The sequence below is a fragment of the Saccopteryx leptura genome, chromosome 7 (genome assembly GCF_036850995.1).
Source record: "Saccopteryx leptura isolate mSacLep1 chromosome 7, mSacLep1_pri_phased_curated, whole genome shotgun sequence".
Taxonomy (NCBI): Eukaryota; Metazoa; Chordata; class Mammalia; order Chiroptera; family Emballonuridae; genus Saccopteryx; species Saccopteryx leptura.
Window position 1 is genome coordinate 115238842 of NC_089509.1, and position 18802 is coordinate 115257643.

Genomic DNA, 18802 nt, shown 5'->3' on the forward strand with positions numbered 1-18802 from the left:
ATCAAACCCAGGACATTCATATACTGGGCCAATGCTCTACCACTCAGCCAATCGACCAGGGCTGATTTTATTTTTTTTAGAGCATTCTAGGTTCACAGCCAAATTGGGGGGGAAGGTACAGAGGTTTCTCATATACTCCCTATCCCCACAAATGCACAGCCTCCCCTATTGTCACCGTTCCCACCAGAGTGGTACATTTGTTGCCATCAGTGAACCTACATTTTATTTTATTTTATTTTATTTTATTTTATTTTATTTTATTTTTTGTATTTTTCTGAAGCTGGAAATGGGGAGAGACAGTCAGACGGACTCCCGCATGCGCCCGACCGGGATCCACCTGGCACGCCCACCAGGGGGCGACGCTCTGCCCACCAGGGGGCGATGCTCTGCCCCTCCGGGGCGTTGCTCTGCCGAGACCAGAGCCACTCTAGCGCCTGGGGCAGAGGCCAAGGAGCCATCCCCAGTGCCTGGGCCATCTGTGCTCCAATGGAGCCTTGGCTGCGGGAGGGGAAGAGAGAGACAGAGAGGAAGGAGGGGGGGGGGGGGTGGAGAAGCAAATGGGTGCCTCTCCTATGTGCCCTGGCCAGGAATCGAACCCGGATCCCCCGCACGCCAGGCCGACGCTCCACCACTGAGCCAACTGGCCAGGGCCAAACCTACATTGACACAGCGTTCTCGTCCAAGTCCATAGTTTACATTCGGGTTCACGGATTCACTCGGTGTTGTATATTTGAACAGCTGTATAATGACGTGTACCCACTAGGGTATCATGCAGAGAGTATTTTTGCTGCCCTAAAAATTGTCTGTACTTCTGTTCACTTCCCCAGCCCCTGGAAACCACTGATGTTTCACTGTCTTGATGGTTCTGCCTTTCCCAGAAAACCCGATGGTTGGAATCATGCCGTACGAAGAGCCTTATCAGATGGGCTTCTTTCACTTGGGAATAGTCATGTGAGTTTCCGCTGTGTCTTTTCATGGCTTAATAGCTCATGGCTTTTTAACACTGAGGAAATTAATTTTCTTTTTCTTTTTCTTTTTGTTTTGGTTTTTTGTTTTTTAGAAAGTAAATTTAAAGAAGAACTAAGAAATTTTACAAATAAAAAACATTGCATTAGCAGAAAACTCTTAGCTAGACACAACTCTGGATTTAGTGATTTGGAGGCTATATCTGAGAAAATCACTCAGAATGAAGCACCAGGAAGCAAAGAGATGGAAAATGTGAAAAGTAAGTCAAGAGACATCTGGAGAATGAATCAAGAGAACCAAGTACACACTCAGTGGGCTGCTCCGGAGAGAGGGGAGGAGGGGCAACGGTCGACAGGAACGAGGGACCGAGAAATCTCACGCTTGAGGATCAAGACAGGCAGTCTGGGTTTGAGGAAGCCTGCTGAGTCCTACACAGGGTCAGTGAAAATGGGTTCACACCTGGACTCCCCATGGCGGGACGACAGGGCAGCAAAGGTAAGGAAGACTCCTAAGAACCCCTTAGAGTCAAAGTCAGGATGACGCCGGCCAGCCAGGCACTGTCCCCCCCCCCCCCGGTTCCTCATACTCAGACTGAGCACCCACACAGGCTGGCCCTGCGCTCTCCCACCACAAGGTTCTATCTCTGCTTCTGTACGTTTTGCTTTTCTTCCTGGTCAGGCCCAGGTTGTACACCTTCCTCCAGGAAGCCTTCCTGACTATCCCTGTGCTCACCACCACTTCCCCTTGCTCTGGGTCACTGCCACTATCACAGCCCCCACCACCACTGGGTGCCTGCCTTCACTGGCTTCTGCTCCTGGGGTGTTAGTCTCCTCCCCACCGGGGGCTCTGGGACCTTATCCATGATATGTCTCTCTCCTCCCCAAGTGAATATGGCACTGACTTTATGCACATCTCCGGTGAATATATTTTGAACACTTAATCAATCAATCCTTTGGAGTCAAATATGAGTTAAATTTTCATGCTGAGTCAAGCCCATTTATACAAGCTCTTTGGGCCCTTTTGAAAGCGTGTTTGCCCTTGAAGATCTGGCCAGGACAAAGTTAATAGGCACTCTAAGACAGTTTAAAGCCTGTCATTTATATTACTCATGATCATTTAAACAATAATGTCTTTTTTTAAACTAATAATTAAACCATATGTGTGGGCAAGAGTGAAGGAAGTAAATAAACCTCATTTGTAATCTCACTAGTTAAGACTGAGTACCGATAATATTTATTTCTTCTACATTCGCTGGAGATTTGCTAAACTATCTACAGTGTGTCCGTAAAGTCATGGTGCACTTTTGACCAGTCACAGGAAAGCAACAAAAGACGATAGAAATGTGAAATCTGCACCAAATAAAAGGAAAACTCTCCCAGTTTCATACCTATTCAGTCAGTTCGATGTGGGCTCACGTACAGATTTTTTAGGGCTCCTTAGGTAGCTATCCCGTATAGCCTCTACAGACTCATCACTGACTGATGGCCTACCAGAACGGGGTTTCTCCACCAAACTGCCAGTTTCCTTCAACTGCTTATCCCATTGAGTAATGTTATTCCTATGTGGTGGCGCTTCGTTATAAACGCGCCGATATTCACGTTGCACTTTGGTCATGGATTCGAATTTAGCGAGCCACAGAACACACTGAACTTTTCTCTGTACCATCCACATCTCGACTGGCATGGCCGTGAGCTGCTCTGCTGAAAACACGGTGTTATGTCATCATCTGCGCATGCACACATGCTGCCACATCATCCTACAGAAACTGAGAGGGTTTTCCTTTTATTTGGTGCAGATTTCACATTTCTTTTTTTTTTTTTTTTTTTTTTAGATTTTATTTATTCATTATAGAGAGGGGAGAGAGAGAGAGAGAGAGGAGGGGGGAGGAGCAGGAAGCATCAACTCCCATATGTGCCTTGACCAGGCAAGCCCAGGGTTTTGAACCGGCAACCTCAGTGTTTCCAGGTTGACGCCTTATCCACTGCGCCACCACAGGTCAGGCCAGATTTCACATTTCTATCATCTTTTGTTGCTTTCCTGTGACTGGTCAAAAGTGCACCATGACTTTACAGACACACTGTATTTTGCCCCAGGCACCAGGCTGAGTTTTTTGGGTGCAGCAACACATATTTGGGTATAATTTTTGTTTATTTTTAATATAGCTTTTTGAGTAAATACTTTGCTAATGGACAAGAGTGAGAACCTAGCTTACATGCCATCTTGTATAGTTCACCCTGTCTCAGCATTTTCTCATTCGTTATCTTTACGGTTTTTATTAATCAGCTGCCTAATACTCCATGTTATGGATGTGTTATAACCTCTTGAACGAGTCACCACCCCTACACTTACCTCGCTTTTAAAACACCCCCTCTGCAGCCCAGTGGATTCGCTGGAGAGCAACCAGAAGGTAGCAGCGTCAACTTCAAGGTGATTCCCAGATCTCCATGGGGGTGTGAGTCAGCGCTGGGGTCCGGGTTTACTGGGGCGTCCAGATGGGTTGGCCTTTGGGTAGGGCTTTCAAACAGAAATTCCAAAGTCAGACCAGGACCATCTCTCTGAGAACTGGAGAGAGGGTTAGCTCGGAACAGGAACCGGGGGACCGAGAACCGGCTATCCAGAGGTCACTCTGGCCTAGGGGACAGCCAGGGAGAGCTGACCTCCCAGGAAGGAGACCACGAGGGATTACTACACCTCGCTCTGAGCCACGGGAACTGTCTAGAGCTGAAGGTACCATTAAAGAACTATGTCCAGTGGAGGGAAGGGGAATACGTCAGGGGGACCGCCTTCGTCCCCTGGTTCCAGGCTAAGGCAGGAAGTGTACTCGGAACTGAAGGAACTGCCTGCCGGTTTTTCTAGCTCCTGCAGCCCCACCCACACCGGCGGTGGTGTGGACCTGGAGTGAGGTGGGTCGTATGTTCTGGTGGTGTGCCAGCCAGTGACGGGTCCTCCTGGGAATGAGCCAGGCCCGTGGATGGTGCTGGCTAGACGTGGTGTGGTGGGTCCAGAAGACGAGAGCTGGCTGCAGCGTCAGTCCTTGCCACGTGCTGAGGCTGGGTTCAGAGGTTTAGACAGGTCGTCTGCATCGTCACCCTGTCCGTCCGTCCGTCCTGCCCGGAAGCGCAGCCTCATCTCTCCATTCACTGCCCCGGTGAGTGTGACGAGCACACCACGGACGTATCCGAAGAGCTGTGGGTCCTGTGACGTTTCTGCTCCCCTTGTTCAGAGGAAGAAATTGAGGTCCCAGGCCATCAAGGGAGTTGCCCCGCTGACCCGGCTGGCCCAGGCGGAGCCAGAGGAGCTGAGTCCCGGATGGCTCCAGCCCCGCCCGGATGTCCAGACCCTCCCGGACCCTGCAGGGCTGTTCCCTGATACGCACACACTTTGCCCACTGCAGCCGTGTAAGAGGCAAGTTTGGCTCAGGCGGCCTGTGGCTCATTCTGATTCAACATGATGACGATGTAGAGACCTCCTTCCCGGCTAATGGGAGGCGACATCCCAACTGGGCCAGGGCTGGGTCTGCACGCTGACATTGCCCCGGAGCAGGGAGACAGCCGCGTGGGTGGCAGAAGTTGGAGCCTCCCTTAGGTGTTTATAGGCACAGGCCCAGGATCTGGAGGCCATAGGACTCGGGGTGAAGCCGGGGGAATGCAGGAGCTGTGCCGTTCTTCTAGAAGCTGGGTTCCCGCTGCCTCTACTCACACACCCTGACTTCCAGCCCGGGCCCCGGGATCCGACTGGGAAGATCATCCCTGAGGTACACCTCTGGGAAGTGACCCACCTGTTCCTTCATTGATCTAAACAAGAGTTCTTCTGTATCAGGTAATTACGGAGTGATGGTGCCATACTTGGGAATGCCTCAGACAGTGGCTTTCTTTTTCTTTTTCTTTTCAGTGAGAGAGAGAGAGAGAGAGAGAGAGAGAGAGAAGGACAGACAGAGACAGACACAGGAAGGGAGAGAGATGAGAAGCATCAAGTCATAGTTGTGGCACCTTAGTTGTTCATTGATTGTTTCTCATATGTGCCTTGATTGGGGGAGAGGGGACTCCAGCCGAGCCAGTGACCCTTTGCCCAAGCCAGCAAACTTTGGGCTCAAGCCAGCAACCATGGGGTCATATGATCCCACGCTCAAGCTGAGGATCCTTCACTCAAGCTGGATGAGCCCGTGCTCAAGCTGGCATCCTTAGGTTTTCGAACCTGGGTCCTCAGTGTCCCTGGCTGATGCTCCATCCACTGTGCCACCTCCTGGTCAGGCCAGACAGTGGCAGTTTTGAAGTGTGCCTGCTTATGGCCCCTCCATCCCTGATATGACACTCACTTTTTTGGGGTGTCCAGAGGACACGTTGGATGGAACTATGGGGAGAAGACTCAGATCAGCCAGTTCAGGAACACTCCTCATTCTGCCCACAAGCTATTGCTGGTCTGAACTTCCCAAAGGGTGCTCAGTGGCCCTGTCCTGGCATGGGAGTAGAGAGAGCTCCCCTGGCTCGGGGTGGGAGCCCCAGGAAGGCCCTGGGCCCCAGCTGAGTTGCTGAGCTTGGGGGAAAGAGGCTGCCCGAGTTTGGGTTTGTGCCCACTGCCTGCCCTGCAGGTGCTGGCAGCAGACCACACGCAGGCCCCTGTCTACTCTTTGGAGAGATGGCGTTATTTCAGCGTGGTACCCAACCGGCCAACATTCCACTCAAAACTGGCCTCCAGAACAAGGGCTTTATCTCTGGGAAAAGCTGCAAAGTGTGCCCCCTTCTCGCCCCCAGAACTATTGCACTCACTTATCATTAAGGGCTCCCGCAGGGCAGGGACCCAGGCCTGTGTGTTTACTGGCTTCCGGGCACATGGAAGGCATTCAAGACGGATTTGCAAATTGGCAGCGCATCCTCCCGAAGTGGGTGAGGAAATGCTGGCAGCCAGTGAGCTCCCAGCAGGAGAGAGAGAAGGCGGGCAGGCCCCCTCTACTGCGGGTCTTGGGTTAGGAAGCTTTCAGACTTCAGAGTCCCAGTTGTGGGTCGGTGGCAGGACATCCCAGTGGTTAGGGGGTGCTCGGAAATAGGGCGGATCCGGGCTCAAGTCCACCCACCTTCTCCGACTCAAGGAAGTCATCCACCGCCGCCCTGACTCACTTCTCGGTTTCCCCACATCTGAGACGGGAGCACGAGAGCCGGTCCCATGGGCCGAGCGGGCAGACGCGAGCTTCCTTGTGTGAGACGCTTTGCTCTGGGCTTGGCGCCCACAAGATTACAAGCCATGTAGCCTTCGGCGGCACCCTCTGAAATCGCCACCACCCCGCCGTTTTCGACCTGCAGAACGGCAGTTTCTCGTGGTGCCAGTGACGTTGTCATCTGTCTGGTTGCTGTGCAGCAGCATGGGACTGGGTTGTGCTGAGACCGGTCCCCGGCCGTCTCCAAGGAGCCAGGTCCTAGCTCAGTGCCTGCCCCGGAGAGAGAGGGGCCTGCGTGGTCGCCTCCTCCAGTCCCTTTCTTGCCGGGTGGGGAGATGGACCCCAGGGAGGAAGGTTCTTGCCCAAGGAGACACAACCTGTTGGGCATGGCCCTAGGTCCAGAATCCAATTCCTAACTCAGTTCTCTTTCCCCTGCCTCAGCCTGGAGCCACTGCCATGCTTGGCGCTCGAGCTGGGCCAGGTGGGCAGCTCCCTACACGGGGAGCATCTGTAATCCCAGCTCGGACTCTTGGGCTGCTGAGCTCGGTCTCCTCACCTGTGGGAAATGATAGCATCGACTTCATGGGAGTGCTGTGGGCGTTTAATTGAGTACCTATTTGTGAATTGTGTTGTGAATAATACAGTTTGTAAACACAATGTCCAAAATTCTTAAAAATATCAAAGACCACTGAAAGAGTGCCCGGCACTTGGTAAGGGCCGCTGATGCGTTCGCTGTTATTGTTGTGAAGACATTTGGAGACTGGAGATTGGTGTTGCTGGTGGGTGTGTGAGTTTGGTCCGGTGCTGAGTTACTGAGGACAGAAAAGAGCCCTCTATCTTGGACCCCAAAGTCCCCTTTTCCTTCACCCCATCCACTCCTGCACCAGCTGTGGCTCTAAATACACAAGGGACAAATACTTAAACCAGCAGCTTGTGGGGACTGGGCCAGTGTGTTTTATTCCCAAAGCATCCCAAGTTCCTGGAACAATGCAGAGCACAAGATTCTAACACAATAAATCTTTGCTACGTGAATGAATAAACGTGTCCCCACCTTAAGGGATGCTGGTCTAAAGGAGGGATTCAGAAGAGAATCAGGGATGCTACGGAAATCTATTCAGAATACTTGAAACTCGGGCATTCTCCATCCTCCCGAACCCGCCCTCCCCCTCACACGAGTCCTGCTGTTTTCCGTCTCTTAGAGCCAGACTCCCATCTCCGCGGTCACCAACTCTGCTTCTCCAGGCTTTTATTTTATCTCACCTGGAAAATTGCAACAGACTCACCTTCTGCCCCCCTGTCTCCGGGAGCCAAAAGAGGGACTTTCTAAATAAAAAAATAAATAATCAAGTTGGATCCCTCCCTCGCCTAAGCACCTCCGAGATCTTCCCATTGCTTCCAGGTTCCAGTCCAAGTCCGTCGGCCACTGAGCCCGTGCAGAGATGCTCAGCGTCACTTTGTCACCGGGGAAGTGCAGATCACAGCCCCGGTGAGACGCCGCTTCGCACCCACTGGCGTGACTACCATCCAAACGTCCCCAGAGTTGAGGAGCATGTGGAGAGACGGGAACCTTCACACCCTGCTGGCGGGGGGCTAGGATGGCGCAGCTGGTGTGGGCACACTCTGGCAGCGCCTCGGAGTTAACCACAGAATTGCCGCAGACCCAGCAAACACCCAGGAGCTTACACGAATCCTGGTCAGTTGTCTAGAGAACACGGCTGTGCTCAATGTTTCTCCCCATCTTCATTTTTTTTTTTGTTTCTTGTTTTTTTTTCTGAAGCTGGAAACAGGGAGAGACAGTCAGACAGACTCCCGCATGAGCCCGACCGGGATCCACCCGGCACGCCCACCAGGGGCGACGCTCTGCCCCTCCGGGGCGTCGCTCTGCCACGACCAGAGCCACTCTAGCGCCTGGGGCAGAGGCCAAGGAGCCATCCCCAGCACCCGGGCCATCTTTGCTCCAATGGAGCCTTGGCTGCAGGAGGGGAAGAGAGAGACAGAGAGGAAGGAGGGGGGTGGAGAAGCAAATGGGCGCTTCTCCTATGTGCCCTGGCCGGGAATCGAACCCGGGTCCCCCGCACGCCAGGCCGACACTCTACCGCTGAGCCAACCGGCCAGGGCCTCCCCATCTTCATTTTCGTTTCTGAACCCTGGCTGATCCTGTCCCATCTACGTTTCACAGCGAGGCTTCATGGCACCGCCGTTGCGGCTGCCACGCCCGTGTTCTCGGACCACCGTTTTCAGGCCGAGATTCGATCACGAAGACTCAGGCCTTCGTCTCATGGTTTGGCAGCAGCTTGCCCTTACCGGTTTTATTTTGCCGTGTGGCCCTACCCATAACGTTCGTCACGGGGTTGAATGAAATACTGAGAGGTTAGCTTTATTTCTCAGGCGTAGTCAGTTGGTTTTAAATAGGTAACGCTGTGCAGAGTAGGAAAAAAATGCAAGCCGTAGGAAGGGCTAGACAGAGGAGAGGCTGGGTGGCTCCCAGGGCTGCCGGCCGCAGCGGACCCCCAGGAGCCAGGACCTGCTCCGGCCCACAGGGCATCCGTGAGCGCAAAGGGGCCAGGTCTGCAGGTTCTGGGCAGGCCGGCCCTCAGATGAGCCCTTCCTGAGAATGGCCAGGGACAAGGTCTTCTCAGCTGATGGCAGGCCTCTCCCTCCTGCCAGGCTGAGGGCCCTCTGGAGCCAGCGCCTCCTGCAGCTGGGGACAAGACCCCCTGCAGGGGACGCCAGGCAGCCCAGCACAGTCAGTCACACATGGTCACCAAGTTCCCTCTGGTTCTCCCTACCCTTGTTGGCCAAATGCTTGCTTTTTATTGTTACTTTATTGTACCCCCGGTGCACCCTCCCAGCCTGAGCTGGGTGAGCTGGCAGGAGCCTCTCTCTCTTTCATGCCAGACGCTTCTCCCTGCCCCAGGGGTGGAGCCCACGCACTGGGGGCGGCAGCCTCCGGCAGCCTGGGGAATTGGGGCTTTTCTCCCTGTTCTTCCTTTTCTCTAAGGTGACTTTCCAGAGCTGCGGAGTTATAAAAAGTTCCGATGTGTCATCTTCTGGCACCGGGACAGCGGCAGGATGCCACTTGGCAAGCTCTCCTCTCCAACCCAAAGCTTGGCATTTGATTGGCAAAAGCAGTTGAAGGTTATTACAGATCTGTCCTAACGAGGTTTGTTAACTTATAATCAGAAAGACTTCATCGTTGCCTGGCCTGGGCTGGCACCGTGGATAAAGCGTCTGCCTGGGATGCTGAGATCGCCGGTTCGAGACCCCGGGCTTGCCCGGTCAAAGCACGCACATATGAGAAGCAACTACAAATTGATGCTTCCCTCTATTCCCCGCCCCCCTTTCTCTCTCTCTCTCAAATCAGTAAATAAAATCTTAAAAAACAAACAAACTTCGCCTGACCAGGCGGTGGCGCAGTGGATACAGCATCAGACTGGGATGCCGAGGACCCAGGTTCGAGACCCTGAGGTCGCCAGCTTGCGCGCGGGCTCATCTGGTTTGAGCAAAAGCCCACCAGCTTGAACCCAAGGTCGCTGGCTCCAGCAAGGGGTTACTCGGTCTGCTGAAGGCCTGCAGTCAAGGCACGTTTGAGAAGGCAATCAATGAACAACTAAGGTGTTGCAACGTGCAATGAAAAACTAATGATTGATGCTTCTCATCTCTCTCCGTTCCTGTCTGTCTGTCCCTGTCTATCCCTCTCTCTGACTCACTCTCTGTCTCTGTAAAAAAAAAACACACAAAAAAACCAAACAAACTTCATCACAAAATCCCTTCCCCCAAGTCCCGTGGACGGAGCACTGTCAGATCCCACGGCAGGCACGTGCAGAATTGGAAGACTGGATGTTGGAAGGTGATAAGGGGGACGAACCCCCTAGAAAAGGAGGACAGGCCACCAGCCTCAGCTGGCTTGCCCATGGGGTGGGCACCCCTGCCTGGGGGGACGGCTTGGCTCCGTCTCAGGGTATGACAGCGGGGGAACTCACCACCTCTTTCTGCGCCCCCCCCCCCCAGCCCCCATGGCCTCCTGCCCCGTCCTGCAGAGGGAGAGGGTGTTCCAGTCGGGAACCCACGCCTACAGAATCCCTGCCCTGCTTTACCTGCCGCGGCAGAAGACCCTGCTGGCCTTCGCGGAGAAGCGGATGAGCAAGAAAGATGAGCACGCGGAGCTGATCGTCCTGCGCAGGGGAAGCTACGATGCATCCGCCCACCAGGTCCAGGTAAGGCAGGATGGGGGCACTATAACCCCGCTGGGAACACAGGGACCATGACATCCTTAGATGGCCGAGGTCTGGGGGACAGAGGGAAAAGAAACACCGAAACCCAAGAGAGAGACCCAGGACCCTATCATGGACTGGGCAGTGAAAGTGCCCCCTAGTGGTCACCAGAAAACATGGCTTCACTGGGACTAAGGCAACAGCAGCTTCAGTGCCTGACTGGGCAAATCTGGGAAAACTAATGTTCAGAAAGGTTTTCTTACCTTATCGAGGACCTGAGAGAAGACTAGTTTAGGATCATGTAACTGGGGTTGCGGTCTTTGAGTAAAGGTGACCTGGGGAGTTGGGACTGAGGAGGGTTGGAGTGACTGCCCTTGTCCTGAAGTTCCAGCATATAGATCAAGTAATTGATTTTGACAAAGACACCAAAGGCTAGTGTATCATATATGGAGGGTTTAATGTTAGTGTTATCATTGCTTTGTGGTCATTATTACATAGCAGTTGTTCAGAGCATGGGGCTTGAAGCGGATGGACCTGGGTTCGAGTCCTGGTTCCATCACTTACCAGAGGCGTGGCCTTGGGCAACTCATCCACCTCACCTAAGCCTCTCGTTCTCCAGCCATAAGATGGAGCGAATAACACCTGTGTCCCCCAGGAGATGGGGGTTATGGTAGATGAGACAGTGCTAGGCTCTTGATACAGTGTCTGCCTTTAGAATCGCTCACTGGGGAGTAGCTATTAATGAATGGGGATGGACGTCAGAGCTGCCACATGCGTGACAATGACTCGGGGATTACGGAAGCTCCCTGTGAGCCCTTAGTGTCATGGAGCTGCCCCCTTGCAGGCTGCATTAATAGAGTATGATGGATAGCAGATGGGAGGTGGCTGTCATATTCTGTCCCACTCAAGTTAGACAACTGTGGTCACTGCTAGGGCTTCACTTTTCAAGAATGGGAAGTTGAACCAGGCTGGTAAGTTGAGGAAACCAGGAGGAAGTCGGGAATAGCTCGTGCCTGCCTGGCCTCTGCATCTGGAGGTCTAGCCCACCGAAGGGGCTCTGTGATATATGTCGGTGGGAATGGAGTCCCATTCAAGAGGAGTGGGCTGTGTTGTGTGTGTGGGGGGGGTGAGGTGGAGCCTGGCTCCCTCAGTCCTGGGAGGGGATGAACCCTTTCCCTCGACGACCTTTGACCTAACCCCATGAGACGCACCCCTCCCACCCAGAGTGCAGCTCCTGTCCCTGTTCCTGGTCATTTCAAGGCAGTGCTTCTCTTTCTTCCTCTCTCCGCATTCAGTGGCACGGCCAGGAGGTGGTGGCCCAAGCCCAGCTGGAGGGCCACCGGTCCATGAACCCGAGCCCTTTGTACGATGAGAAGACGGGGACCCTCTTCCTCTTCTTCATTGCCATTCCCCAGCAGGTCTCCGAGCACCACCAGCTGCACACTAGGGTCAACGTGACACGGCTGTGCCAGGTCACCAGCCCCGACCACGGGCGGTCCTGGGGCCCCGCCAGAGACCTCACCGCCTCGGCCATCGGCCCGGCCCACAAGGAATGGGCCACGTTTGCGGTGGGCCCGGGGCACTGCCTGCAGCTGCACAACGAGGCGCGGAGCCTGGTGGTGCCAGCCTACGCCTACCGGCTCCTGCACGCCCACCAGCGGCCCAGCCCCTTCGCCTTCTGCCTCCTCAGCCACGACCACGGGCTCACGTGGGCAAGAGGCAACTTTGTGGCCCAGGACACCCTGGAGTGCCAAGTGGCTGAGGTCGGGGGAGCCCACCAGAGGGTGGTGTATCTGAATGCCAGAAGCCCCCTCCGAGCCAGGGTCCAGGCCGAGAGCGCCAATGACGGGCTCGATTTCAAGGGCGCCCGGTCAGTGCGGAAGCTCGTGGAGCCTCCCCACGGCTGCCACGGGAGCGTGGTCAGCTTCCCCGGCCCCGGTGCGGGGCCGGACTCCCCTCACAGGTGGCTGCTCTACACTCACCCGACGGACCCCCAGCAGAGATCCAACCTGGGCGCCTACCTCAACACGCGGCCCCCGGCCCCCGACGCCTGGTCCCAGCCCGCCCTGCTGGCCGTGGGCAGCTGCGCCTACTCGGACCTCCAGAGCCTGGGCGTCGGCCCCGACGGCTCGCCCCAGTTCGGGTGTCTGTACGAATCTGATAACTACGAGGAGATCGTCTTCCTCCTGTTCACCCTGAAACAGGCCTTCCAAGCGGACCGTTCCCCTCGGTGACCCCGCCACACGCTGCCCCCCCAGTCTCATCCCACTGACCAGGGGCTAATGGGTTCGCCTCTGACTTTGCAGGTAGTTCTCAGTTCCATCACCCAGAGTGGGAGGTCTGCCTCCTGGCTCTGGTTCTCCTTTGCTGTTTCATCTCGGAGGATTCTATTTTCAGCCCAGAAACTGGAGGAACCTGGCTTCCCTGGGCCCTCGATGGGGTGGGCGCGGAGAGCTCTGTGTGCCTCCCACAGCCTCCACCCCGGGGGCCCAGCCTCTGTGCAGGTCTTGATTAATTACCCAGGTCATCCCACTTCTTCCCGGGGAATAAGGATTCCCGGGGAAGGACTGAGACAAGGATGTAAACTAGCCGAGGTGTGTGCCCGACTGTGTGTGTATTTGAATGTTTTATAATAACGCTTTAGGGCAGCCCGTGTGGGGAACAGCTTTGCAGGGAGGTGCGGCAGGGTCTAGGAAAATCGAGCTAGCTGAAGTCATCGGGTCAGTTTCCCACGCTGCCATAACAGATGACCACAAATGAGATGGCTTAAAGCAGCAGAAATGTATTCTCTCACAATTCTGGAGGCTGGCTGTTCAAACTCAAGGTGTCCGAAAGGCCGGGCTCCCTCCAGAGGCTCTAGGGTAGACTCCTGCCCGGCCTCTGCTTCCGGCTCCTGGTGGCCCCAGGCGTTCCTTGGCTCGGGGCTCTATCACTCGAATGCCTCTGTCTTCTAAAGCCTTTCTCTCCTCCTTCTCCTGAGTTTTCTCTTCTGTCTCTTATCAGGACACCTGTCATTGGATTTAGGAAACAACTGGATAGTCCAGGATGAGCCTTCACGTAGTTACACTGGCAAAGACTCTTTTCCAAATAATGCCACGTTCACAGGTTCTGAGGGTGTGGACAGGGATCTATCTCTTGTGGGGGGGCACCGTTCAATCTACTACAGTCACAATAAGTTACTTGTGTGTAGGTGATGTGGCTAAAGGGGTGAATGATATTCAGATGAATCAGATAACTCAGACCGCACGGAGAGGGCGGCAGGGACTGAGTTGTGTGTGCGTTGTCTGTGACACAGAGCTGTTCTGGGACACTCGGTCTGTGCGGTGACAGGTGTGTCACCAGGTGAAGGTGAACAGAAGGGGAGAGGGCGCTTTGCCTCCGTAGTTCTTGCCATAGAGGAAGAGCAGGGCAGGCGGCCCCCTCTTGTCCTGAGGGTGACAACCTAAGAAGGGGGCTGGCACCTTTCTGACCTCCAGGGTCCTCAAGGGCTTTGGTCACCTGTCCCTGTGGCAGAGCAGGCTTGCCCCCGCCCCCTGGTCAGAGTCCCACCTAATCAGGTCTCTTACCGACTGGATCAGACTGGCTGTTTGATGACAGAGGGATCGATGACAAAAGCGGGGGAGGGGCACAGCAGTTGAGTTGTGTCTCCAGGTGGCCAGGCAGTGTTTCAGTGGAATTGTCACAGTGTGGGGAGTTGGAGATGTGACTTGGGTTCTGGGTGTGGTTCCTGGCCCTGGCCGCCTGTCTGGGCACTGCATCTGCTCGTGGGGGTTTTCAGAAGCCCAGCTGGAAGGAGGAGGAATTAGGGCCTGGGCGCTGCTGGGATGAAAAGTTAGCCCCCCTCTGTTTTGGAGATGCTGTGGTATCTTCCAAACCAGCAAGGGTAGCCGGTGGCGGTGGGAAAGGGAGGAGGTCCGAGCCCAGTCAGGAGGGTGAGGACAGCGGCATGCAGGCAAGGGTGCAGCACGCCCTCGAGATGGAGCTAGCAGCCCTGCGGTGTAGTCTCCAAATCAGACACTTCCGCGAGTGGAATGCTGTTAATAATCACAGGACAGCGGCATGCAGGCAAGGGGCAGCTCGCCCTCGAGATGGAGCTAGCCGCCCTGCGGTGTAGTCTCCAAATCAGACACTTCCGCGAGTGGAATGCTGTTAATAATCACAGGACAGCGGCATGCAGGCAAGGGGCAGCTCGCCCTCGAGATGGAGCTAGCCGCCCTGCGGTGTAGTCTCCAAATCAGACACTTCCGCGAGTGGAATGCTGTTAATAATCACGCCCAGTCAATGGGCATTAACCAGGCCTGTGCCAGGCACACTGAGAGGTTTACGAGAGAAAGACCCAACAAGGATTGCACCAGGGACTGACTGGCCTCCGCTAACCACCCTGGAAGTGTTGATTACCTGTTAAGGATCGTGAGATGTAGCAGAAATGGGAGCGAGTGTCTGGCCATTGCCAAAGAGAATGTCACTCTCTTAGATTTTCACCGGTCAGAGAGGCTGGTGGGCCTCAATTCCAACTGCTTGTTTGACTTCCTGGGGAGCTTTCAAACCATGCTAACGCCTGGGCTCCACCCTGACCAACTGATTCATACTCTCCAGTAGTGGGAGCCAGGCATTGGTATTTCTTACAAAGGTCCTCCAGTTAAGAAAGTTATGTTCTAGGGAACATAAAGCTCAAGAACCACTGGCACAGATGGTCTCGAAAATTCTTTCTAGTTCTAAATGTATACGAATGCCAAAGTCTTCTGATTTGAATAAAAAAAAAAAAAAAAAGCAATAGCTTATTTGGTTAAAGCTGAACTGGTCTACTCTTTGAAATATACCACTAAGAGTGAGAAGAAAAACCATAGATGGAAAAAAAGATATTTATTATACATCTATCTGACAAAGGACTTGTACCCAGAATATATAAAGAGTGACTACAAACCAATAAGGAAAGGACAAATAATACAACAAAAATGGGTAAAAGGCTTGAACAAGCGCTTCACAAAAGAGAATATCCTAAAAGCTGCTGGACACATGGTCGTCAGGGAAATACAAATTCAAACCAGGAGATACTTACACACTAGAATGACTCAAATTTAAAAGATGGGCAGCCGCAAGTATTGGCAAGAATGTGAAGCAACCAGAACTCTCATACATTTCTGGAGGAAGTGCAACTAGTACGAACACTTTAGAAAGATGTTTGTCAGCATCTACTAAAAACTGAACATGCAAATGATCTATGACCCAGTGATTCCACGCCGAAGTATACATCCAAGAGAAATGCATGTGTATAGCTCCCAAATACACGGAACAGAATATTCACGACAACGTCATTGCTAAGAGTCCCAAAGGCCAACTGGAAACAGAATGGATAACTACATTGGGGAATATTGGTGCCGTGGAATTTTACCCAATAATAAAAGGTTGAACTACTGCTGTGCACAAGAACATGGTTGATTTTTTCTGACGTTATATTGAGTGAAAGAAGCCAGGTTCAAAAGAGTACATACTTCATGATTCTGTTTATACAAAGTTCAAGAACAGACGGGACCAACTTACAATGTGTAAGTCAAGACAGTGGCCGGTCCTGGTGGAGGAATGCTGTTCTCTGGGAAGGGGCTAGAAGAACGAGATTTCTGGGTCCCGGGAACGTTCTGGTGTTTGACCTGCTGCTGGTCCGGAGGGCGCGTCTACATGTGAGATCCAGTGAGCTGCACACACAAGACTGTGCCCCTTACGGTAGGCATGTCGTATCTCCATAAAATATAAAAGTTGGACTGAATAGTGGGTTTGCCAGTTAAACCTCTAAATCAGTGTTATATTGGATTGTAAAACTTTGGAACTGAGCATTTCTAACAAACTTTGGGGGAAATAATTTTAGATTTGCAGAAGAGTTGCAGAGATAGAATGGAGTGTTCCCGTTCAACCCACACCATTTTCCCCGGCGTTGGCATCTTACATAATTGTGGCACATTGGTCAAAATGAACCCAACTCTAGACTACTCGGATTTCGCCAGTTTTTCCAGTAATGTCCTTTTTCTGTTCTAGGATTCAATCCAACCTATGTTTAGTACATTTAGTGAAACTGAAGTTTTGCTGTAATTGTGTCCACAGAGACAGACACACACACACACACACACACACACACACACAGATCAGTGCACAGCTCCAGGAGGCCCCTGCCCTCCGCCACCTTCCCCTGAAAACCACTTGTCAAACAAATAAATAAACAAGCAGATGTCAGGGACGGGTGCTTCAGGCCCGGACTGCTGGACTGGAAAGGTCAGAAGTAGCCCAGACTCCGAAGGCTCAGGAAGCTGACCTCCCAAGCAGGAACCCCGGAGCTCCGGGCCCGGGTTGTGGCACAATGGCAGGGGAGCTTGGCCAGTTTTGAGCCCAAAGCCATTGCACTGCCAAGCCCAAGCTGTGGGAGGGAGTCTGGTAGAGCAGCTCTGCTTCATTCTCTGCCTGGTGACCCGACAGGCAGGTCGCAGACACAGCGGGGAGCAGGGAGCAGGCAGCCTGGCTGCACCAGCACATTCCCCTTGGAGCAGACCAGGAGACCGAAAGCCCCAGGTCTGGGAAGCCCCCTTGGTCCTGGTCCTTGTAGATATTTGACTCAGGGCTGCTATCAGCATGGAGGAGTCGGAGCTCTCGTGACCATTAGGGACCCCAGGACCAGGCCCGTCACTTCCATTGTGTCCCCATTCGTTCCCCTCCTGGAGTGGTCAAGGCCTCTGAGGGCTCGTGAGAGGACGGGGTGGGGGGGGGGTTGTTGAGAGCTCCATGCTATGGCCTCCCAATCACCTCGTGCAGGGCGGAGACTTTGCAGAGCTGGTCCACTGAGGACCCCGGGAACAGATTGGGGTCAGCGACAGGGCCAAGGCCACCTTTTCCACACCACCCACTTCCGGGAGCCAAGAGTCCAGTTTGTTTCTTCCCTGGGTCGGCTAAGGCCACCATCACAGAACAAATGTATATTGAGTGTCAGCAACAGACCCGAGGTTACCCTAGGACAGAGCCAGTCACCAGACAGGGCCACTGTCTTCAAGGGACCCTCACCTCATGGGAGCACGTGGCCGAGACACACATGAGCAACTAGGTGGGAAATGCAACTCTACCGATCAGCGATAGGCAGGCTGCAAAAAGGAGCAATATGGCCAAGACAGAGCGGCCGCTGCTGTGCCTGGGTCACTGAGACCGTATCTCTGAGGAGGTGACATGTTAGCACGGGCCCAGGAAAGACAATACATGTGACTGTTCTACTCAAGGGTCCATAGCCATGGGACCTGACCGGTGTCTGGCTGGCTGCTGGCCCAGGGACATTCGTCTCCTCTTCTCCCCAGTGTTGCTTCCTGGGTTCCTCTCTGCGCCGGGAGCAGCGGCTCTCCAGGTGTGGTCCCCAGAGCACAGCGTCTCCCCGGGAGTTGTGAGAAGTGCAGAACCTTGGATCTCCCCAAATCCTACAGAACTTTCAAATCTGAAACTCAGGGCGGGGCCAACTCTCTGTTTTACCAGGCCGTCCAGATGATTCTGTGGCGTGACCAAGTTTGAGAACTTGGAGAAGCCCTGGTGTAGACCCCAGCCCAGCCAGGACTTTGTTCCAGAGACGGGAAGCTCGGGCCTGTTCTGCAAGACCGTCCCGACTGCCCCGGTCACCTTGATACAAATGGCTGCCTGTGGGACTTCAGGCCCGGACCATCCAGGGAGCCCAGGGGAGGGTGGTCAGTGACCTGGGCTGGGGGGGAGAGGCTGGCCAAGCTCAGGGGAGGGAGAGGCTGGCCAAGCTCGCCTCAGACAGCGGCATGCGTGGACAGAGCGGGGAGAGGGCACTGCTGGACGCGTCCTCCTTACTCAGCCAGGACGGAGAGAGAGAGGCTGTTCTCTGGGCCCTCAGTAAAGGTCTACGGGAGCCTTCCCGTGGGGCCGGTGGGTGTGCAGACCTCTCGTTTTCCGCTGGTTGTACCCCCACCCCTGTGAGCTGTGGTTCACCCCTGACCCTGGCCCTTTCTCTGTCACATGTCCATGCAATGAACTACAACATCAGTGGGCTCTTAGAAGGTAAACCTGGTCCCTTCCTGGCCGTTCTGTGAGTTAAATATATGTTTCTAATTGGCATAAGCCAGTAGAAAGGCTGCAATGACTTGCACATGAATCTGAAGTCAGGCAGCTACACAAAGAACTTCTGCGGCCCCTGTGTGTATGGGGCCTCAGTCTTGGGGCCACCCCTGTCTGCTCTGGGCAAGTCCACTACCTGCCTTCATGCCATTAACAGATGCCTGTGGCCGGTACGTGAAGACCACGGGACACGAGCCTATGCAAAGTCATCCACCAGACAGACTGTCCCATGACATGGAAGCTGTCTGCAATCTGTTGATTGAACATGAAAAATTCCAAGAGTCATGTTGATGCCAGGCCCACCGCAGCCGTGTCAGACTCTGCCTCCTCCCCTAAGAATCGTAATCATGCCAAAGCCACACATGCGTGC

At 53.9% G+C, this 18802-nt stretch overlaps 1 protein-coding gene across 1 annotated transcript; it reads left to right on the forward strand.

Annotated features, from left to right (window-relative positions):
- Positions 1–4715: 4715 nt before the first annotated feature.
- NEU2 (neuraminidase 2) lies at positions 4716–12566 on the forward strand. Its single transcript, XM_066346359.1, has 3 exons — positions 4716–4785; positions 10130–10335; positions 11628–12566. Exons 2-3 carry the CDS (start codon positions 10135–10137, stop codon positions 12564–12566), a joined length of 1140 nt encoding a protein of 379 aa, XP_066202456.1. The 5' UTR covers positions 4716–4785; positions 10130–10134.
- Positions 12567–18802: the final 6236 nt, after the last annotated feature.